The sequence below is a fragment of the Cherax quadricarinatus genome, chromosome 65, assembly GCF_038502225.1.
Source record: "Cherax quadricarinatus isolate ZL_2023a chromosome 65, ASM3850222v1, whole genome shotgun sequence".
NCBI lineage: Eukaryota > Metazoa > Arthropoda > Malacostraca > Decapoda > Parastacidae > Cherax > Cherax quadricarinatus.
Window position 1 is genome coordinate 10,606,487 of NC_091356.1, and position 24,638 is coordinate 10,631,124.

At 39.5% G+C, this 24,638-nt stretch overlaps 1 protein-coding gene across 3 annotated transcripts in view; it reads right to left on the reverse strand.

The window, feature by feature from the left end:
* Window positions 1–24,638, reverse strand: part of LOC128700496 (multiple epidermal growth factor-like domains protein 6) — a 434,002-nt gene that overhangs the window by 200,936 nt on the left and 208,428 nt on the right. For 2 of the 3 annotated variants that reach the window (XM_070098931.1, XM_070098929.1), the window contains exon 2: window positions 8,038–8,175. In XM_070098931.1, coding sequence (XP_069955032.1) covers window positions 8,038–8,175 — 138 coding nt within the window. Of the gene's footprint in view, window positions 1–8,037; window positions 8,176–19,800; window positions 20,005–24,638 lie in introns of those variants that run through there. The other variant, XM_070098930.1, reaches the window with a different exon arrangement.

Genomic DNA, 24,638 nt, shown 5'->3' on the forward strand with positions numbered 1-24,638 from the left:
CTTTCACGTAGTAAACGTTGGGATTCCAACGTTATTGATTGCTACAGACTGTCTTATATATGCTTAAACAACTACTGGAGGTAGACAGCTTGTTTAGCGCCAACTTATATAGACGATGTTTCGTTTATCATGTAACAGACATGTCTACCTGGAGGGTTGGGTTCATTTCTTGCCAAAACAGGTGGTAGTGGTAATTATCGTAGTGCAGGTTGGTACCCAACTCACCAACACAGGTGGTGGTAATGGTGGTAGTGGTAATGAGTGTGATGGTGGTGGTTGTGATTGTGGTGGTGGTGGTGGTAGCGCAGGTGGTGCACAACTCACCAAGACAGGTAGTGGTGCAGGTGGTGCACACTCACCAAGACAGGAGGTAGTGCAGGTGGTGCACAGCTCACCAAGACAGGAGGTAGTGCAGGTGGTGCACAACTCACCAAAACAGGAGGTAGTGCAGGTGGTGCGCAACTCACCAAAACAGGAGGTAGTGCAGGTGGTGCGCAACTCACCAAGACAGGCGGTGGTGGTGGTGTTAGTCTTGCTACACTTCCTCTTTAACTCTGGCTCTCAGCCCTGCTGTCATGTTAACTCCCAACTCATCTATACATTGTTCCTTTGTACCTCTTCACGTGTACATACTTGTTTGTACTTGCTGACATACATATGCTTACTTTTTCATAATGAAACACAAGTACTTGTTTGTACACATCGTAGCCGGCAAAGAACGGTTTCCTCTCTGCTATTGAGAATCACAGACGATGTTCATATCTTGGATCTTTTCAACATTTTTTCTAAAATTACTTGAAACACTAAGCTTTACATAGAATACGGAAAGTCGCAGGCATTTTAAAACACTAAGCTTTGCATAGAATCTAGAAATTCACAGGCATTTCTAAGTGGCTAGGCCCTAGCCGCAAGGGTTTATACCTGGATGCTCACTATCAACACACATTTGTGATATAGTTATAGAAAATATACTAGGAGACTCACTATTTATGATTATGTCTTTAGAGAAAGCCATGTTTATACTGATGCTTGTTTGCAATTATGTTATTATGCATGTGTCACAGTGGAGAATACGTTCAGTAACACGTAAAAATAAAAACATGACATCCAAAGGTTTTGCTAACATTAAAATGCTCATTCAAGCTTTAGTGCGAGGCTTTGTTTACTAACGCCTATGAATCTGCGCTTCTCTGTAATTACCAGAACAAAGTGAGGTTGCTTGACTCAACTGTGAGGTGAACCGAAGGAATGGTGTGTTACAGATGGTTTCAACTTCGTCCTATTCTTTATTTGTATGCCTTAAAGCAAAGAATAATGAGCTGAGGTTAGTAGTAGCTCTTAGGTTGAGAGATAGGAACTCTTAACCTAACCCAGTTAAACCCTTATGTAAATAAAGAGAAAAGATGAAGACAAAAATATGAATATGCTTTTTTATTGGGACAACGTTTCTCAAAGTCATGTGATTTGATAAAGCTCTACACGGAGCGAAACGTTGTCCTTGTATAAGGTTGATCTGTAATCCTTTCTTCAATGCAGTTGGCAGAAAGCCATTTACACCCAGCATGACAGTGGCAGCCGGGATCTATGATATATTCATTGCAACACATGACTGCATGTTAATAAATGAGTGCAACGGTACATACCACAATGTTCACTTGACTTATTCACTTGTGTCTCACGGTAACGTAAGTTAGCAAGTGAGCAACAGCTTGTAAAGTGGTTGCTTAATTGCATTCTTCCCAAGTGGCTATTTAGCGTTTTGTTAAGATAAGTGAACTTGTCTACTGATATTACGACTCTGTTCCTTCTGGCCTTTGTATGATTTTAATCTCTGTAAGGTTTGTACTTGCCTATATGTACTCACGCAGTTGTACTCGTCTAGATGTGCTCGCGAGAGTTGAGTCTTGGTTTCGATTCCGTCTCTTCGACTTCTCTGATCAACATTTACTGATTTCCTGGTTCTTGGGACTTTTCATACATACTCTTGAAGCTGTGCAATGTGTTTGACAACTATTACTCGTGTCCTCTTGCCTCTTGTCCTCGCAGTTCTGTGTGTCATTATATCTCCTATCAATTCCTCCTTAACAAGGAAGTAATAGGGGAACGCAGGTTCGACTCTCCATCATGTCTTAAAATTGTTAACTTTCACTCACTTATTATCTGTAGCTGTACTTCAAACTATATATATATATATATATATATATATATATATATATATATATATATATATATATATATATATATATATATATATATATATATATATGTGTGTGTGTGTATTATATTCCATTTCCAAAACCGGTATCCATTTACCCAACTTTTATTTTTTTCAAAATATGGCCGAGGCAAACTTTTAATGATACGACTTCTACACCTCATTAATGGAATTGCAAGAATGTGTGTGTGTGTGTGTGTGTGTACTCACCTATTTGTACTCACCTATTTGTGGTTGCAGGGGTCGAGTCTTAGCTCCTGGCCCCGCCTCTTCACCGGTTGCTACTGGGCCCTCTCTCTCCCCGCTCCATGAGCTTTATCAAACCTCGTCTTAAAACTGTGTATGGTTCCTGCCTCCACTACGTCATTTTCTAGGCTATTCCACTGCCTTACAACTCTATGACTGAAGAAATACTTCCTAATATCTCTCTGACTCATTTGTGTCTTCAACTTCCAATTGTGTCCTCTTGTTTCTGTGTCCCCTCCCTGGAACATCCCTGTGTGTGTGTGTGTGTGTGTGTGTGTAGTAGTAGTAGTAGTAGTAGTAATAGTAGTAGTAATAGTATTAGTATTAGTAGTAGTTGTAGTTACCAGTTGTGAAATGCACTTGTCTATAGACACTTGGCCTGTTGTGGTGCTTGTGTTTTTTGTATATGTGTATGCGTGCAGTGTGTTACCATTTTGTCCTAGGCACATGCCGATTTGACACTAGGTCTGTTGTATATGCGCGTGTATGTGTGTGTGTTTTCACCTAGTTATGTTTGCACAGAACGAGTCAGTGTCTGCTACACCTCTTATACCCTTATCAACCGGATTTACCGACCTCTAGCTTTCAGTATCCGACATACCTGTATCCGACACACATAAGTCTTGAAAATGTGTATTTAGTGAACTTCCGCTGCCTGTTCATCTAGAGAGCTCCATTTACTAACTGACCTTGGATTAAAAGATTACTTTCTACCGTGCCTGTTTCTCATTTGCGTTTTAAGTTGCCTTTTGCTAGACCTGCAGCGATGATGTAAACACACATTCGGATGTAAAGAAAAGCCTTACCTTTATGGCAAGAAATTGCTATAAAAGTCGTGGCTACCACATCTAAAAACTACTTCAATGAAAAAAAAAGACTAATACGAGTCAAAAAGCGTATTACCAACAGCAGTGAAGAAGAGAAACGTTGCCAGAGCAAAATTTTATTGAGACGAATAACAACAGCGGAAGCTTGTTCCCCATCTTGCAATATTTTTGTTACGCTACAAATGCTTGTGTGTTTTCACGGGTTAACACGCGTACATCTTTGGAGGAGATATCTCGTCTTGGTTGTCGTTCCGAGTTATTTCCTCTTGGTTGTCGTTCCGAGTTATTTCCTCTTGGTTGTCGTTCCGAGTTATCTCTTCTTGGTTGTCGTTCCAAATATAATCATCAAAAAAGCCAAAAAAAAAAAAAAAATGCATCATCAAAATTGTTTTTAATTCAGCTGAAGAGGCAGTCAGCCAAATTTTCTTGCAATGAGAGGACTGAATTAGCAAAATTTAATTAAAAACACACTTTAAACAAGATGAACTTTTAGTTTCCGACGTTTCACCAGCAGTAAAACCCCAGAATGGATAAAACGTCGTGTAATACAGGTTCTCCCTGTTTAAAGAATGTCGGAATTACTACTTGTTGACTAATACCACTGTCAGAATTTATTGGAGTTGCTTCCGGAGGGAAATTCCATCGCTACTCCGTTTATTTCTATATATAATTATCAAATGTAAAAATTTAATATATAATTTACTGTTTTATTTAAACTTTTAATAAACCTGTATCTGCCGATAATTTATATATGCAAACTTCGAAACTATCCAGAGGTTTGTAGTAAATTTAACAATATTCATTGATATTTCTAAGAAAAAAATCAGAAACATTCGAAGAATTACAGAGCAGAAACGAACATGTAATTTGTGGGTTTAAATGAGAAAAAAATAGTGAGATATTTTGTGTTACAAATCTATGCGTAAACACTAGCAGGTTATATTATTAAATAAAAAAAAAAAAGGCCGCATTTTGTAAGTAGGAAAAAACTGCCCAAGTTGAAAAATATTCCCTAAAATAAATAACAAAAAGGCACAATACCGTGACTGGAACGATACACAAATAACCCGCACATAAAAGAGAGAAGCTTACGACGACGTTTCGGTCCAAGTCGGACCGAAACGTCGTCTTAAGCCCCTCTCTTCTATGTGCGGGTTATTTGTGTATTCCCTAAAATTTTTGATGGTAAGATAAAAAACAAAAGAAACCGGACACATACAAAGATCATATAATATATATATATATATATATATATATATATATATATATATATATATATATATATATATATATATATATATATATATATGCAAAACCATCACTCCTAATATTATTCATCGTGTACGTCTTGAAGGGATATCTTGTCTGCATTCGTATATTAGTAATAATAGTGAACACTGGATACGTAATTACTCCCTCTATTAGTAAACACCTCCATTATTACTGAATTTTTTTTATGTTGACCTATGGTTGCAGAGTTGCTGGACGCCTAGGAAAAAAACACAGCAATCTCAGATGGACTAAAACTCTACACAGTACTGTGAAGCTAGCAACTTTAGGGTCGTGACACTGTGAATAGAAGGCTGCCAGTAACTGAACTCGGCAGCATTATACTGGTTGAAGCAGGTCCTCGTCAGCTGGGCATAACTAACAAGTTGGCTGGGTAGTTTACACTGCTAATTGCCTGTAACGTGCCACAAACAGGGCACATTACTCAATCGCTAATTGGCTAGATTCACAGGCAGCCCAGTTTGTCAACAGGAAGGGGATGCACTGGTGATGACTAGGGCGAGATTCTCTTGCCAACTGCTATAACTCGTTACAAAGCATGTACTATATGAGCAATTTGCTCCGAATGGTTGTTGGTATCAGTTAAGCTTATAGGTCTGAGGGAAGCAGAATTTAAGAGATTTGCTTCCCGGAGTTGTCTGGTCAGGACAGTAGTATTTTATTTTCTCTCTCAGGTCAATCTAATAAATGTGAATTAGGAAAAGACTTGACTTCCCTGACCCCTGTGTATCTCAGTCTCTGTCTTTATGTCTGTCTCTGTATCTATTTGTGTCTCTGTCTCTAGTCCTTTTCCCTTTCTCCTTTCTCTCGCGCTCTCTTCCCTCTTACTCTCCTTCGTCCTCCCCTCCCCCATTCCCTGCTGTATCTTCCTCTCCTCTCACTCCCAACCAAGAATACTTCTCGCAAACATGGCGGAGCAGTACACTGATTACCTCAGTGAGCACTGCCAGCAGAGGCAAGCACACTCACGGCCTCGCCACATTCATGGCGAAATCCATCTTGAGAGGTCGTAAAACAGAGTCGGGAGGTCAGGCAGAAACCGCAACACCAACCACACCAGTTTTATTCTGGGTTCTCCAGTTCTTTACTCTTTTTTCCAGGTAGTAAGGCACGCGAACAAGAATGAGGTGGGCTGGAAATTTTTTATTCACGTTTTCTGTCTTTTAATAATTAAGACTATTTTTTTACAAACGTTTTAATTTTTTGACCGTGTTATTTTCATTTTTTTATATTCAAGTATTAAATTTATTATTTTTTTTTTTACTTTTGGTTTCGTTTTGAGTGTTTATTATTGTTTATTTTCTTACACGCTCTCTTATCTTTCAGGACATTTTCCAGGTGTCTCCATTTACTTATTTCTCCATTTCTCTTTTTCTCCAAGTTTAGTAGTTTGTTGTACACTTTGCCACGAGATAAAGCTGATATGCCAGGTACCGACGCAGACTTCTAGGTTGATCAACCAGGCTACTGGTGCCAGCAGCACGCAGTTCAAAGTAAGCAACACAGGCTGATCAGAAACTGTCAGGGGAAATGCGAATCTCTCATTAGCTAGTCCACACAATATGTTACACAATACACACTTTCACTCTCACTTCGAGTATACACCACTCTCTTGGATTACATCCTCCTACGTCATCTGACTTCTGGACAAGAAGGGCGCCAGGCAAATAGTGCAACAAGAGATATTTTTACTGTAAGACTGTCGTAATGGACAACTGTCCACCCTGTTCTTAACTCACTGTTGGATTGTTTCTCTCTCTCCCACACACACACACACACACACACACACACACACACACACACACACACACACACACACACACAAACACACACACACATATATATATATTATATAATCATTGGATTTTAGATGCAGTTCATCAAGACTACCATCACACTAGTATAGCAGCCACTGCTAATATTGACCACGGCCACACCAGTATAGCAGCCACTGCTAACATTGACCACTACCACACCAGTACAGCAGCCACTGCTAGTATTAACCACGACCACACCAGTACAGCAGCCACTTCTAGTATTAACCACGACCACACCAGTACAGCAGTCACTGCTAGTATTGACCACGACCACACCAGTACAGCAGCCACTGCTAGTATTGACCACGACCACACCAGTACAGCAGCCACTGCTAGTATTAACCACGACCACACCAGTACAGCAGCCACTGCTAGCATTGACCACTACCACACCAGTACAGCAGCCACTGCTAGTATTGACCACGACCACACCAGTACAGCAGTCACTGCTAGTATTGACCACGGCCACACCAGTATAGCAGCCACTGCTAGTATTGACCACGACCACACCAGTACAGCAGCCACTGCTAGTATTGACCACGACCACACCAGTACAGCAGCCACTGCTAGTATTGACCACGACCACACCAGTACAGCAGCCACTGCTAGTATTGACCACGACCACACCAGTACAGCAGCCACTGCTAGTATTGACCACGACCACACCAGTACAGCAGCCACTGCTAGTATTGACCACGACCACACCAGTACAGCAGTCACTGCTAGTATTGACCACGACCACACCAGTACAGCAGCCACTGTTAGTATTGACCACGACCACGCCAGTACAGCAGCCACTGCTAATATTGACCACGACCACACCACTACAGCAGCCACTGCTAGTATTGACCACGACCACACCAGTACAGCAGCCACTGCTAGTATTGACCACGACCACACCAGTACAGCAGCCACTGCTAATATTGACCACGGCCACACCAGTACAGCAGCCACTGCTAGTATTGACCACGACCACACCAGTACAGCAGCCACTGCTAGTATTGACCACGACCACACCAGTACAGCAGCCACTGCTAGTATTGACCACGACCACACCAGTACAGCAGCCACTGCTAGTATTGACCACGACGACACCAGTACAGCAGCCACTGCTAGTATTGACCAGCCAGCAGCAACGCCCAGCTGAATCCAGCTTACAGGTTCAGCGGATTTTTTCTTCCACCTCTGTCAGGCAGCTGGTGTTGAGGTGTTTGATGTTTTTTAAATTACATTCCTGTTTTCCCCTCTCTCCTTCCTTCCTTCCTTCTATCTTGTCCCTTGTCTCCCCCCCCTCTCTCTCTCTCACACACACACACACACACACACACACACACACACACACACACACACACACACACACACACACACACAGTAATTTTCGTTTCCTCTTTTTCTTCTCTAACAGTTTGGCGAGTATAAGCAAACCACGGAACGGGTGGGGAGTGAACCAGTGGGGAGTGAACCAATGGCGAGTGAGTCGTAAAGCTCCAGGCAGTGCCTAAGCACCCCACCCGTTCCGTGGTTTGTTTATAGTCGTGTTATAACGATTTCGCGAGTCATGGTGAGTATAGTTAGCTTCTACCTCTCTTAGTGAACTGAAAGACCCTATATGAGGTTCAATGCTTCCAAAGCCATCACTGACCTTCTCTCATAGTCAACACAATCCTGAGTATTGGAGTAGCAGCCAGGGCGTTGAATCTTGACGGTGGCGGTGAAGGCTCGGGTTGTGGGCACCTGAAGGCGTACCTGCTCCTGTCGTTCATACTGGCACACCTGGGGCCTGGATATGGAGAAACAAGGGTAGCCTTAGTTGTGGTGGTTATGGCCATGCTGAGGTAGTGTTGTGAGGGAGGTATTGTGGTGACGGAGGTGGTGTGGTTAAGGAGGGAGGTGTAGTAGTGAGGGAAGTGTCGGGGGGAAGTAACTGTAGGAGAGAAGTAGGTATAGGAGGTAAGTGTAGGAGAGAAGTAGGTGCAGGAAGGAAGTAGGTGTAGTAGGGAAGTAGATGTCGGAGGGAAGTAGGTGCTACGAGTGAGGGAGATAGATGGTTAGGGGATAGACGAAAGTGTATTTTAATGTGTAATTCAATAATACGAGTTAAAATATTACCTCTCTAAACATGAGATATCAGAGTACTGTAAGTACCTCAGGATGAACTAAAGTTGACCGGGTCTCTGACCAGTTAGACTATTGGCACCTAAAATGTGCAGTAATGTAAATAGCGATCACATATTTGAGCCAATCAGCTTACATTATTATGATTATGATTATTATTATTATTATATTATTATTGTTATTGCTATTATTATTATTATTATCATCATCATCATCGAAACGAAGCGCTAAACCCACACATTATCTGATCAACCCACAATAACACAGGTTTCTCCTGAGATTTACTTCAAATATCTAAACGTAGTTTAGATATTTGAAATAAATCCCAGGAGAAAATAAAGTTTCTAATGATGGTATTTTTCACATTTTTCAGTATATTAATTTATTTCAGTCCTTTTATATGGCTTTAGAATTATCCCAAGTAACATATCTTGACTTTATTGTGGATATCTTCAGTAATGACGTACATACATATACGTTTAGCGTATATAATCATTTCATAAATATTAATTTATGGTTTTATCTCCTCTGTTAGACTACCGATAAATCACAAACTGATAATTTGGAAAAGTTTGAATGATTGGCTTAATATTCATTAGGACAGAATCCTGACTCGAGTCTTAATCTTACGACGATTGTATATATAATTTCTTCAGTGATGAAGGTATATATGGAATTTATTGGTTTGCGATATTCTTGATTCAAAGAGCCCAAAGGTTTTAATAATATTATTGTCAGTTCAGATGATCTTTTTTGCGATATGAAAAAACTGATATTTCACTATACTCTGCTTTTTTTATTATTTTATTTTCCCAGATTTTTTTTTTTTTTGTGGGGGGAGGGAGAAATTTCGAGAGAATTAAAATATTTTCCAGGAGTATTACGATTTAAAAGCACTTACGTAAATATTAAAATGCTATAAAATACCGTCAGGTTGTTAGGTAAGACACCTGACTGTTGCATATTTATTTACGCAATAACAGTTGCGTAAAGTAACCTTGACCGGAGCATCATCCGCCAGCATCTTGCACGGGTCAGCCTTCCTACAAGGAACAATTACTTTTAGTTGGTGAAAGGGTAGTGACCCCAAAGAATTCAAACTGGTGTTTCCGTGAGTTAAATCTGAACACTTCCCATTCTCCAGGTGCTGCGTGACATTCTCCAGGTGCTGCGTGACATTCTCCAGGTGCTGCGTGACATTCTCCAGGTGCTGCGTGACATTCACTTGTTTCAACGCTTCCCCAAGAATACAGTAATGATGGACTCACATCACTTGGTGACAATGGCTGACTGGTTTAATTTCACACCATTCCTGCCATTTCCGGGATTAAAATGCCAAAAATAACAGAATTTTTACAAAATGAAATCATCTGCATTAGGACGGGAAAAACTGTAATTAATTTACTTTGTATAACGATACTGATAAATGGGGATATAAATTCAATCTGAATGTATTTTGACAACCATAGATTGAATATAAATTTAAACACACACACACGCATATATATATATATATATATATATATATATATATATATATATATATATATATATATCTATCTATATATATATATATATATGTGTGTGTGCGTGTGTGTGTGTCAGTGAAATTTGGTCCTAGTTTTAAGTATTAAAGTTACTGGGACTGATGGTCCACTATACGTAGCCTGAATGACCTTTGTGCAGACTATAGTCTTTATATCTTAAAAATAACTGTTATAATGTATTGTGATTATATTCCTCAGTGATTTGTTTTGACTGATCGCATATTTTCACTGCAGACCGTGTTGGATGAAATGTCGTATGATCGACAAGTACAAAGATGGAGATACATGTTTCAAGACAATTTTTTTTTCTTGAACTGAGACGAGGAGTCTCTCTGAGTATTATCAAGACACTGATGAAGCATAAGGCTATATTACCTGTGGCATTATACATCATAAAATCTGTTAAGGACACAAATGCAACTAATGTGACATTTTGTTGTGGCAACGTTTCACTCTCCAGGAGCTTTGTCAAGCCGTTACCAGCAATACGTGGACACAGAGGGTATACATAGGTTTTGAGTGAGATGTAGTATAAGAAGAGGTAGTAGTAGTGTATATGCATGTGGTGGAAAAGTCAGCTGGTACATTGATTCGATTCGAGTTGGTTCGCCGGGACTTCCGGCCCGGTTCTTCTCCATATGGCGACCTGGCGGTGGCCCAACTGGTACATCGGAAAGAAAGGTTAGCATGAAAAATAAGTTGGGCAAATGTATATGTAAGGGTTTGAGAAAGCATGTTTCAGTGTCCCTTCTCTATTAGACAAGAACATAAGAAAGGAGGAACACTGCAGCAGGCCTGTTGGCCCAAACTGGGCACGTGCTTTATGTAGTAGCAATTATGTGATGGCAGGGTTTACTGTTTTCAGGAGGATTCTTGCTAAGACTTCAGAGATGATGAAGCTGCCTTTTTGTTTGTGTTAGAAACAGCAATTAGTGCTGATTTAAGGCACTTGAGTCTGCGGAAATTAGTTTCTTTGATCACTAATCGGGCGTCCCTGAATTTCCTGAGATGATTGGTGAAATTTTGGTGTTGTACACAGGCGTTGTTCAAGTTATCGTTTCTACATGCATAAATGTGTTCATTGAGGCGGATATCGAGGTTTCTTGCTGTTTCACCTATATAAATCCTGTCGCAGCCTCCACAGGGTATAGTGTAAACGCCTGCATTGACTAGTTCATGGTGCTTCGATTTTGTGTGGTTAGATCCTTTACTGAAGTGCTGAATGCGATGGCGACTCTAGTGTTAGCTTGTGCTAGTACTTTAGAAATGTTCAGTGCAACCTGGCTGTTGAGAAGAATTATAACTTTGTTAGGAGTGGTGTTGGTGCGTGGAGAATTAATGATCTGAAGAGCTCTTTTCTTGCAGCTGACTTTTCCACCACATGTATAGTAACTACTACTGCTACTACGTCTATCTGTACTACATCTCACTCAAACCCTATATATAGCCTCTGTGTCCATGTATTGTTTGTAACAGCTTGACAAAGCTCCTGGAGAGCGAAACGTTCCCACGATAAAATGTCAGATTAGTTGCACTTGTGTCCTTTTACTTAACATATTGTCGGTAATTCTACCAATATTAATACAATAAAAAATTCTGAAACATTATACTTCAAAATGACCTAAAGCATTTTACATCAAAATGTCTGAAGCATTATACATCAAAATGACCTATGTTGCCCCAGTAAAAGCTATTTATGCAGCTGTCTCTTCTCTACATTAATGGCCAATAAATGTTCCAGAAAACTGCCGAGTAAATGTATAGCAACACAGGTTAGGTTAGGGTTAGGTATGTTTTTTTCAGGAAACAGGACAAGTGTTTCCTGACGCGGGTCTTAGTCATATGATGATCCACAGCTGGAGCTTTGGTCATCTGACCGAGCCCTTCCGCTGACTTACCGGTTCACCCCTTTAAAAATTAAACAGCAACACCTGCGTAGTTTTTACGCAGAGTGATCACCTTACAGTCTCTCTTTACATCTCCGTTTTCTCTGTATTGGATTAACGAAGCCACAGGTTAACGGAAGTTTTCCACTCTAAGAGATACCCAGTATGTCTCACTAGTCAGTGTTGTCAGTTTTCGCAGTAAAAGCAGAGAGAGAGAAGTTGACAGGCGGGTAATTGGTAATTGGACAGGTGGTGTCTAGGGATACGGACTATAACATGACCACGGACTACCCAGCCTGGGTATTATGACCGTTATGGCACCATACTCGTGCAGTTATGGACGTTTCCCGGGGCTATTCAACCCCACATGTCAGAATATTTGTATTTTCTTATTTATGATTAAATAGATCTTTTTTTGTAACTTAATCAAACCTAACGTAACATGCGGTGGCCCGTGGCCTGGTGGTCACTCTCTCGCTTCACACAGTGTCCTTGGTTCGATCCCCGGCGAGGGGAGAAACATTTCGTGTCTCCTCACATCTTTGTCCCGTTTACCTAACAAGTAGGTACCTGGGTGTTAGTCGACTGGTGTGGGTTGCATCCTGGGGGACAAGATTAAGGACTCCAATGGAAATAAGACAGTCCTCGATGATGCACTGATTTTGAAAGGTTATCTTGGGTGGATAACCCTGAGGGTAAAAATCCAAACAAAGTCTTATTTTATCCTAACCTAATCCATTCTAATTTAACGCACCCTAATCAAACTAACCCTAACATAGTTACCCAACCTAATCTACAGTAACTGAACCTAACCTAACTTAATCAAACTTGACCTTATGTAACCTAACCTAACTTAACCAAACCTGACCTTACCTAGCCTAACTTAACCTAAACTAACCTAACCTAACCTTACCTAACCTAACCTAACCTAAACTAACCTAACCTTACCTAACCTAAACTAACCTAACCTTACCTAACCTAAACTAACCTAACCTTACCTTACCTAACTTAACCAAACCTGACCTTACCTAACCTAACTTAACCTAACCTGACTTTTCCTAACCTAACCTAACTTAACCAAACCTGACCTTACCTAACCTAACCTAAACTAACCTAACCTAACCTAAACTAACCTAAACTAACCTGACCTTACCTGACCTAACCTAACCTAAACTAACCTTACCTAACCTAAACTAACCTAACCTTGCCTAACCTAACCAAACCGGACCTAACCTTACCTAACCTAACCAAACCTAACCTAACCTAACCTAAACTAACCTAACCTAACCTAAACTAACCTAACCTTACCTAACCTAACCTAAACTAACCTAACCTTACCTAACCTAAACTAACCTAACCTTACCTAACTTAACCAAACCTGACCTTACCTAACCTAACCTAACCTGACTTTTCCTAACCTAACCTAACTTAACCAAACCTGACCTTACCTGACCTAACCTAACCTAACCTAACCTAACCAAACCAAACCTGACCTAACCTAACCTAACCTTACCTAACCTAACCTAACCTAACCTAAACTAACCTAACCTTACCTAACCAAGCCTGGCCTTACCTGACCTAACCTAACCTAACCTGACCTGACCTTACCTAGCCTAACTTAACCTAACCTGACCTTACCTAGCCTAACTTAACCTAACCTGACCTTACCTAACCTAACCTAAGCAAACCTGACCTGACCTAACTTAACCAAACCTGACCTGACCTAACTTAACCAAACCTGACCTGACCTAACTTAACCAAACCTGACCTGACCTAACTTAACCAAACAAACCTGACCTGACCCAACTTAACCAAACAAACCTGACCTGACCTAACTTAACCAAACAAACCTGACCTGACCTAACTTAACCAAACCTGACCTGACCTAACTTAACCAAACCTGACCTGACCTAACTTAACCAAACCTGACTTAACCTAACTTAACCAAACCTGACCTGACCTAACTTAACCAAACCTGACCTGACCTAACTTAACCAAACCTGACCTGACCTAACTTAACCAAACCTGACCTGACCTAACTTAACCAAACCTAACCTGACCTAACTTAACCAAACCTGACCTGACCTAACTTAACCAAACCTGACCTAACTTAACCAAACCTAACCTAACCTAACTTAACCAAACCTGACCTGACCTAACTTAACCAAACCTGACCTGACCTAACTTAACCAAACCTGACCTAACTTAACCAAACCTGACCTGACCTAACTTAACCAAACCTGACCTGACCTAACTTAACCAAACCTGACCTAACCTAACTTAACCAAACCTGACCTAACCTAACTTAACCAAACCTGACCTGACCTATCTTAACCAAACCTGACCTGACCTATCTTAACCAAACCTGACCTGACCTAACTTAACCAAACCTGACCTGACCTAACTTAACCAAACCTGACCTGACCTAACTTAACCAAACCTAACCTGACCTAACTTAACCAAACCTGACCTGACCTAACTTAACCAAACCTGACCTAACTTAACCAAACCTAACCTAACCTAACTTAACCAAACCTGACCTGACCTAACTTAACCAAACCTGACCTGACCTAACTTAACAAAACCTGACCTAACTTAACCAAACCTGACCTGACCTAACTTAACCAAACCTGACCTGACCTAACTTAACCAAACCTGACCTAACCTAACTTAACCAAACCTGACCTAACCTAACTTAACCAAACCTGACCTAACCTAACTTAACCAAACCTGACCTGACCTATCTTAACCAAACCTGACCTGACCTAACTTAACAAAACCTGACCTAACCTAACTTAACAAAACCTGACCTGACCTAACTTAACAAAACCTGACCTAACCTAACTTAACAAAACCTGACCTAACCTAACTTAACAAAACCTGACCTGACCTAACTTAACCTAACTTTTTTACAAAATAAAATTTACAGTTAAGTTGGTTGAAAAATTCACTGAGTAAAAACTTAGAAAATAAATTAATATAAAACACTAACAAACTGTTATTGCGAGTAATATCAAATAATAAAAAGCAAATACACGTTACTTGTCCTGAAAATTAAACAGAAGCGTGTGAAAACTAACGTTTTAAGGAACTGTGAGTTTTTTCGCTCTGCCAGACGTAAGATACCCGTTCATATTACTTAGTTATCAAGAACTAACGTTTTTCGTGAAAAAAATGTTAATGTAGGCCTATCTAAAATAGAAAAACCAATCTTTTGTTGTTACATAGAAATGAGTAATAATAATAATTATAAAAATAATGATAATTATTATTATATAGAGAAGCTATACACTTGAAAGGGTCACAAAACGCATTTTATTAATCGGGTTTAATCCGGGAAATATAAAAGAGTAGCTCTTATTTCTAGGATCAAGAACCCGTCATCAGCATCAAGGCATCCTCTCCCTGATAGCTAGATCAAGGTAATGCTATGCGTGCATTTCTGAAATAAGACTCCACATCATTGTTAGGATGTGCTGACAGCGTTATATGGACAGTGTTATGCTGACAGTGTTATATGAGCAGTGTTATGCTGACAGTGTTATATGGACATTGTTGTGCTGACAGTGTTATATGAACATTGTTATGCTGACAGTGTTATATGAACATTGTTATGCTGACAGTGTTATATGAGCAGTGTTATGCTGACAGTGTTATATGGACAGTGTTATGCTGACAGTGTTATATGGACAGTGTTATGCTGACAGTGTTATATGGACAGTGTTATGCTGACAGTGTTATATGGACAGTGTTATGCTGACAGTGTTATATGAACATTGTTGTGCTGACAGTGTTATATGAGCAGTGTTATGCTGACAGTGTTATATGAGCAGTGTTATGCTGACAGTGCTATATGAACATTGTTGTGCTGACAGTGTTATATGAGCAGTGTTATGCTGACAGTGTTATATGAACATTGTTGTGCTGACAGTGTTATATGAGCAGTGTTATGCTGACAGTGTTATATGAGCAGTGTTATGCTGACAGTGTTATATGAATATTGTTATGCTGACAGTGTTATATGGACATTGTTATGCTGACAGTATTATATGGACATTGTTATGCTGACAGTGTTATATGGACAGTGTTATGCTGACAGTGTTATATGAACATTGTTGTGCTGACAGTGTTATATGAGCAGTGTTATGCTGACAGTGTTATATGAATATTGTTATGCTGACAGTGTTATATGGACATTGTTATGCTGACAGTGTTATATGGACATTGTTATGCTGACAGTGTTATATGAACAGTGTTATGATGACAGTGTTATACGAACAGTGTTATGATGACAGTGTTGTATGAACAGTGTTATGATGACAGTGTTGTATGAACATTGTTATGCTGACAGTGTTATATGAACATTGTTATGCTGACAGTGTTATATGAACAGTGTTATGCTGACAGTGTTATATGAACAGTGTTATGATGACAGTGTTGTATGAACAGTGTTATGATGACAGTGTTGTATGAACAGTGTTATGATGACAGTGTTGTATGAACATTGTTATGCTGACAGTGTTATATGAACCTTATGCTGACAGTGTTATATGAACATTGTTATGCTGACAGTGTTATATGAACATTGTTATGCTGACAGTGTTATATGAACAGTGTTATGCTGACAGGGCTGTATGAACAGTGTTATGCTGACAGTGTTATATGAACATTGTTATGCTGACAGTGTTATATGAACATTGTTATGCTGACAGTGTTATATGAACATTGTTATGCTGACAGTGTTATATGGACATTATTATGCTGACAGTGTTATATGAACATTGTTATGCTGACAGTGTTGTATGAACAGTGTTATGCTGACAGTGTTATATGAACATTGTTATGCTGACAGTGTTATATGAACATTGTTATGCTGACAGCGTTATGTGAACAGTGTTATGCTGACAGTGCTATATAAACAGTGTTATGCTGACAGTGTCATACAAACAGTGTTATGCTGACAGTGTTATATGAACAGTGTTATGCTGACAGTGTTATATGAACAATGTTATGCTGACAGTGTTATATGCTGTCAGTGTACTGCGAACAGTGTTATGCTGACAGTGTTATATGAACAATGTTATGCTGACAGTGTTATATGCTGTCAGTGTACTGCGAACAGTGTTATGCTCACAGTATGTGAAGTGTTATGTGAACATGTTATGCTAGCAGTGTTATGTGAACAGTGTTATGTTGACAGTGTTATATGAACAGTGTTATGCAGTGTTATGTGAACAGTGTTATGTGAACAGTGTTATGTGAACAGTGTTATATGAACAGTGTTATGCTGACAGTGTTATATGAACAGTGTTATGCTGTCAGTGTACTGCGAACAGTGTTATGCTCACAGTATGTGAAGTGTTATGTGAACATGTTATGCTAGCAGTGTTATGTGAACAGTGTTATGCGAAGTGTTGTGCTAAGAGGGTTATGTGAACAGTGTTATGCTAACAGCGTTATGTGAACAATGTTATGCTAAGTGTTATGTGAAGAGTGTTAGAATATGGTAATGCTGCACATGTGTCTTAACTCACAAGGACAGAGGTGTATCACGGTGCTCTGACGTAACCACTTTCGCTATGTTATTTCGTTCTAATTTATGTACGTGAGGGAGTTTTAATTATGCATATTTAGCTGCACGCTGTTGCAATGTTGAGTGTGAGTTATCAGGGACTGCCATTGCAACTGACATTCTTAGTGTTACACTGGAGGTACTCCTCACCCTTGAGCGGGAGAGTGGAAGGGAAGGTAGGGAGGATGAGGAACACACGGAGTTAGAGACAGAGACAGACAGAGAGACAGAGATATACACTGACCGTATGGGTAATCTATAAGTATAGCCCCGAGGACCGTAGGTGAAGATAAAAAAAAAAGAGAAGAGAAAGGACACGTAGGGAAGATACAGAACAAAGAGGAACAGGAAGGAGGAGGTGAGGATGGAACAGGAAGGAAAGAGTGGAAAAGATATAATACGGAGAGGGAACAGCATAGATGAGAAGCCGTAATCGGAGTTTCCTACGAGCTTTCTTAATAAAGAAGATACCATTTTATATATATATATATATATATATATATATATATATATATATATATATATATATATATATATATATATATATATATATATATATATATATATATATATATATATATATATATATATATATATATATATATTATATATATTATATATATATATATATATATATATATATATATATATATATATATATATATATATATATATATATATATATATATATATATATATATATATATATATATATATATATATATATATAAGATTATATTTAATCACTACTAATATGAGGCCACAAAAACTATTTTCAAGTCTGAGCACAATCATAGGGGTTTTATTTTTAATCCGAATTAACATTAATTACAGGATGGCAAATGAGGCGGCTTTAATGCAGGCAGTCTAAAATACACCTGACTGGCAAATAAGGGAGCACAGTGGAGGTCAAGGCACTAAAATCAACGTCGGGGTCAGCTGTCAGATGGCATGTCGGGTGCGAGGCCAGTCGAGGAACGTTGTTGAATTTTACGCGACAAGTTCTCAGGTATTACATTCACAATGTAAAAATAACAAGGCTGGGGATCGAGTTAGGGGTCTGGCTACGGCCTCGCTTCGTCACGATGTTTATTTAGGTACAGGTCCATATAAGTACAATAAGGGGAGGATCTACTATGAAACTAATGAAACTTAAGCTCCAGGGCCCCTATTCCAGGAAGGGCCCCAGAAGCAACTTTAGTCCACATTGCTTAACATTTTTGGGTCTACCGTATGAGAAGGGTGTTTTAAAATGATAATATTAATATAGTGTAATTCATTACAAAATAATAGTTAAAATATAAATTGAACGATTATTAATGTGAGCTAGTTGTTGCTGGTTGCCATGGTAACCCCATAACAGCTCAAGCTCCAGGGCCCCAAATAATGTAGATCCTCCACTGAGTACAATTATCATACATAGTAACATATTACTAAAGTTAATAAGAGAAATTTTTTTTTTCTCTTTGGGCCACGCTGCTTCGGTGGGATACAGCCGGTTTGTTGAAAGAAAGAAAGTAACATATGTACGTTACTGAGAATTACCCAAGAGTTAAATAACAAAAAGGCACAATACCGTGACTGGAACGATACACAAATAACCCGCACATAAAAGAGAGAAGCTTACGACGACGTTTCGGTCCGACTTGGACCATTGACAAAGTCACACTGTGTGACTTTGTCAATGGTCCAAGTCGGACCGAAACGTCGTCGTAAGCTTCTCTTTTATGTGCGGGTTATTTGTGTACCCAAGAGTTGCTTGACTCTCAGACCCAAACTAAATCTAGGGACGGGGTTCCTTGGTGTGTGTGGTTAGGGACAAACTACAGCTAAGAACTAAAACGTCTCAAATAGTAATGAATTCATAGTAATAGTAATATTGAAGCTTCCTTGGGTTTATAGATAAGTTAGATTTTTTTTTTAAATACTGGGAACTGAAGTATTAGATTCGGCAGGGCTTTAAATTTGAAAATCGTGCAAAAAAGAAAAGACAGTATGCAGTCTATTGCATTTTATTAAGAAAACATTTCGTCGAACAAGGACTCAATTCTCAATTCTCGAAACTTGAAGGACTTTATCAATTCCAGATAATTAATTTTTTTCATAAACCGCACATTGTGGCTTTGTAACACCCTTTTATGTACAGTCTACTATTCATATAAAAGTGACACCTGCTCGGTTCCCTGTACTTCATAGATAATAACATGCAAACCTAAGCACACGAGCAAGAAATCCCCTTCAAACAATTAAACGTAACCACAACTAACACCTATCGCAGTTCTTACATTCTCAAACTGGAGAACGGCCTCTCGATCAATACCAAATTCGTCCACAAAACTTGACACATTAGTCAGTCAGACGATTTTCTTCGGCGATTTTTCGCATTGAGAGGAACACAGATTTTCAGGATAGAGTGGAAAAGCTGGTTCTATCTCTTATGTATGTCCACGGCCGGGTTGTCTGTGTTGGGTGTACGGAATCAACTGGCCGAACTCAGTGACAAAAAGTGTTCGAATGCTGATCACTAAGGTTACTAGAAGTATTCGATACCATGGCTACTTAAGACGACTAAATATTTTAAATTAATTGCCACTTAGGAGTTATCAAAGTGATTAAACCCGGTACCATTTAATAATAATAATAATAATAATAATAATAATAATAATAATAATAATAATAATAATAATAACAATAATAATAATCATGGAAATTCTTAGAACTTGTGTTCAAAGCCGTGACCACTTCGATTCGAATATGCACTCATCCGAGACAGAACACGCGTTCGAATCCAGAACCACTTAAGGCACAGCACAAGAGCTCTTAAGAGAGGATCACCTCGAACATGGACTCGAAACAGAGACCACATAGAAGCCAGGGCAGGTGCCTGACCCTGGGACTACTTAGAATAAACATTGCAGAAACTGTGATAGACACTGACTGGGCCCCTTATTCTACTTTTTTTTCCTCAACACAGCCAGTCTCTCTCAGGTGCTTGCTAACACAGCTCACAGTCTGCCATACATACATGACTATGTATATTTATCTAAGCCACAATATCGTGGCTGGGACAATTCACAAACACATACTTAGAAATGACAGATTGGATGAAATTTTGTTACGTCCTGGACCGAAAAGGTAGGCGGAAGGAAGCAGCAGCAGCAACAGCAGCAGCAGCAGCAGCAGCAGCAGCAGCAGCAGCAGCAGCAGCAGCAGCAGCAGCAGCAGCACCAGCACCAGCAGCACCAGCACCAGCAGCAGCACCAGCACCAGCAGCACCAGCACCAGCAGCACCAGCACCAGCAGCAACAGCAACAGCAGTAGTAGTAGTAACAGTAGTAACAGTAGTAGTAGTAACAGTAGTAGTAATAGTAGTAGTAATCACAGTGGAATGAATAGCAGGAGGGGCAGGTAACCCCATCCTCCAACACACTCCCAAAGGGATCACTAGATCTCATGGGATAATAAGTCGAATAAAGACTTTTTCCCTGACCATCTACCCTGTTTTTGTTGGCCCTGTGTTGACCTTCGTCTAGTTTCATGCAAAAATAAAAGCGTCTCCTGGGACCACCTTCATGAATCTTTCGTCCGGCGCTTAAAGGTGACGCTCTGGGAAGTACACCCGCATCAAATGATTTTTAAAACCTTTCAATATCCACTTATGAGAAATAAACAAGTTTTTTTAAGTTTGTGTTGGGGTTCTGGGAGAGGTATAGTGTCTTGGGAGAAGCTATAGGGGTGTATAGAGTTACCGGGAGTAACAAAGATGGAAACTAGAATCACTGAGGGTAATCTAGGTGGAAAATTGAGTCACTGAGAGTAAAAGAAATAGTGTATAGAGTTACTAAAAATATTCGAGAAGTATAGAGCTACTGACAGGAACAAAAAGAAAGAAAAGCGTCACTGAGAGTAACAAATGTAATATAGAGCGTAGAGCCTTGATAGAATCAGAATATAGAGCTATAGAACAATAAAAAATAAACACAGACATGAAAGACGCGGAGAATGAAATAAAGTTTCACAAGAGTCTCTGAAGAAAATAACGAACCAGTATAGAGTCCTCAGAAGCCACAAGGAAAAACAGGGTCACTCTCAGATAAGCAAAGAGGGAGCCCAGAAGAGGCTGAGGCAGGGATCTATGCAAGGAAGGAAAGTGTGCAGGATTTTAGCGAGGGAATGGGAAGGGATTCACGGATTTTCCAGCCTAAACCTCTGCAGAAAATCGGTAGTACAAGAGTGGAATGCACAGACAGCATGTAAATAAAACACACAGTAAGAGTTTAGGCATTTTTTTTGGAGACGTTTCGTTCACCAGGGCGAAAGTCCCTTGCTAGCGAAACGCCTTTATAATCCGTATTGTGTGTCTTATTCACACACTGATGCTTCCAAAGGACCGTAAATGACCGAAAGAAGCATAAGACACAAAATAATAATATTTACACACTCATATTTCACAGAACTTCCAAACGAAATAAACATTTTTACGAGGGTAGTATTTCCATATACTTTCCCCACATATGCTGACCCTAAAAGAGCACTTGACAGCATTAAGCTCTCTACTTACTGGAGATACATTCACTGGTAACAACAAGGTATATACGAGGGTGCTGAAACAAGAGTATCAATGTTGTATAAATAGTTTAAAAAAAAAGAATCATTTTTCTCTGTATTGGACTGGAGAAACTACTGACTACCGAAACGTTTCCTCCACATTTAAAATACCCAAATGTTACACAAGTATTTTATCCAATAGAAAACACGAGAGTCAATGTTTAAATTATTATTATTATTATAATCAAGGGGGAAGCGCTAAACCCGGAGGATTATACAGCGCCTGGGGGGGGGGATGTGGAAGGCATTCAGGCTTAATTCGGGGACCTGGAGCACAGATCCAATTCCCTAAATCAAGAGCCCCTCACCAACATCAAGGAACCTTCCTTGAGGGGTCAATATTTAAAGGTAACTCCCATGTTGACTAAGATAGTCCTCATCATCTGATATCCATTAAAGGTCGAAATATATACACAATATTTCTCTTTTTGTTGTCTTGGATTACTGTACATATGGGATTCCCTTAAACACTGACACGTATTCAACAAACTTTATAATTACCATTAGATTTTATATCCAGGCAGTGTTTTCCATGAACACATTACTTAGTGGACAGTAACACAAATCCTACACTCTCTATCATAAGCATAGCATTATTATGCTTATGCGCTCGTCTGCTAGGCTCATTTTCCTCAGTTTCATATTTAAAACATGGACGCTTAGTATAAGTGGGAAGAGTTTAGTGTCAGGTGAGTCTTCAATAATTTCAGGTGAGTCTTCAATAATTTCATGTGAGTCTTCGATAGTTTCAGGTGAGTCTTCGATAGTTTCAGGTGAGTCTTCGATAGTTTCAGGCGAGTCTTCGATAGTTTCAGGTGAGTCTTCGATAGTTTCAGGCGAGTCTTGAGAAGCTCTGACAATTTCTGACACAACGCCATCCCAGAAAGCAGTCGGTAGAGGGTATATTCTCATAAATACATACGGTATATATTCTCATATGTACTAATTCTCACAGAGTATATACACTCAGGCCCTAAAACTCACAAGCTTAAATTATCTCACTAAAGTGAAAACCATTTATACTAAAATAACCTGCAACAACAATAAAAATCATTGAGTTGTGATTTAGAGCAGGAAGAGCCTGCCTATGGCAGTTAATACACCAATTAGCAGGCTAATTAGCAGATCAATTAGTAGACCACGGGAATCACAGAGACATTTGAAGAAAGCAAAAAACACGAACATTGTATACACGGATTTTTCAATGTCATTAAACAAATGTGACCATGCAGTGATAGACTACAGAATGAAGAGGTACTGTAAGGTTCTCCATGAAGTATTAAGCCGGTTTGGGCCATTCAGCTCAAAGAATGACAGAGTATCAGTCCTCCGTCCGTTCAGCGGACGGAGGACTGATCGCAAAGAGCGAGAGTAAACAAAAGAAAATTCAATCTGAAGAGATTGTAAAGGTCGGTACCGCAAGGCAGAGTCCTGGTGCCGCTACTGCTCCGCATCCTCACAGTAAACAGACAGTAACAACAGGGGCAGTTTTGTGTCATTATTGGAACAGGTTGGTTGGCTAGTTAATGGGTTTTCATTAAGGCTGAATGTCACCTGTTCACCACCAGTCAACAATACGTTAATTCTTAAAACAGATATTAAACTCTCAGTATATATACACAGACCGGTGCATATATCCTTGTGGAACAGTACCAAAATAACCAAGTACGAGCCAGTACTCCTTCAGCAGTGTTTATCCGCTCTTATGTTTTCTCCGTTCGTATGTTTTTAAGTTCTGATATAGAGAGATGCGTGAGAGGGATACAGGGACCACACAAACATATGACACCACAGGCTTCTCTAAGCTCTGCAGAGCAGTAGAGCAAAGTAAACACACCAACCTTCCTTGACAGTGATATGTCAGTAGGTTACTTCTGACAGCGTGAACTGTGTGACAAGAGGAAATTTAACCCGCATGAGCACACACACCACGAGGAAAAAAAAACTAAATATTTCTACAAACACGAAAAATAGAAGTAAAATAAATGAAAAATTTCCTCATTACTCACAGGAAATTATACACTAATGACGAGAAAGAAATGAAGGATTTTTATGAAAAAGATTCTGGAGTGAATCAGAATGTTAAAACTAACATTATGGATTAAACTTATGTACGATTTTAACATATAGCGAGTCGAAGATTGAGACACTTATGCAGCATATGGGAATCTTTATTCAGGAAACGTTTCGCTACACAGTGGCTTCATCAGTCCAATACAAAGAGGAAGGCGTAAGGAGAGGAGGAGTATGAGGTAATCAGTCCCTCAACTTGGAGTCGATGTGTTCAGTCCATCAATCTTTTAGAATGATGGACTGAACACATCGACTCCAGGTTGAGGGACTGATTTCCTCATACTCCTCCTCTCCTTACGCCTTCCTCTTTGTATTGGACTGATGAAGCCACTGTGTGGCGAAACGTTTCCTGAATAAAGATTCCCATATGCTGCATAAGTGTCTCAATCTTCAACTTGTCGGTTTTTCAAACCATTCGTCACATATAGCGAGTCGTAGGTGC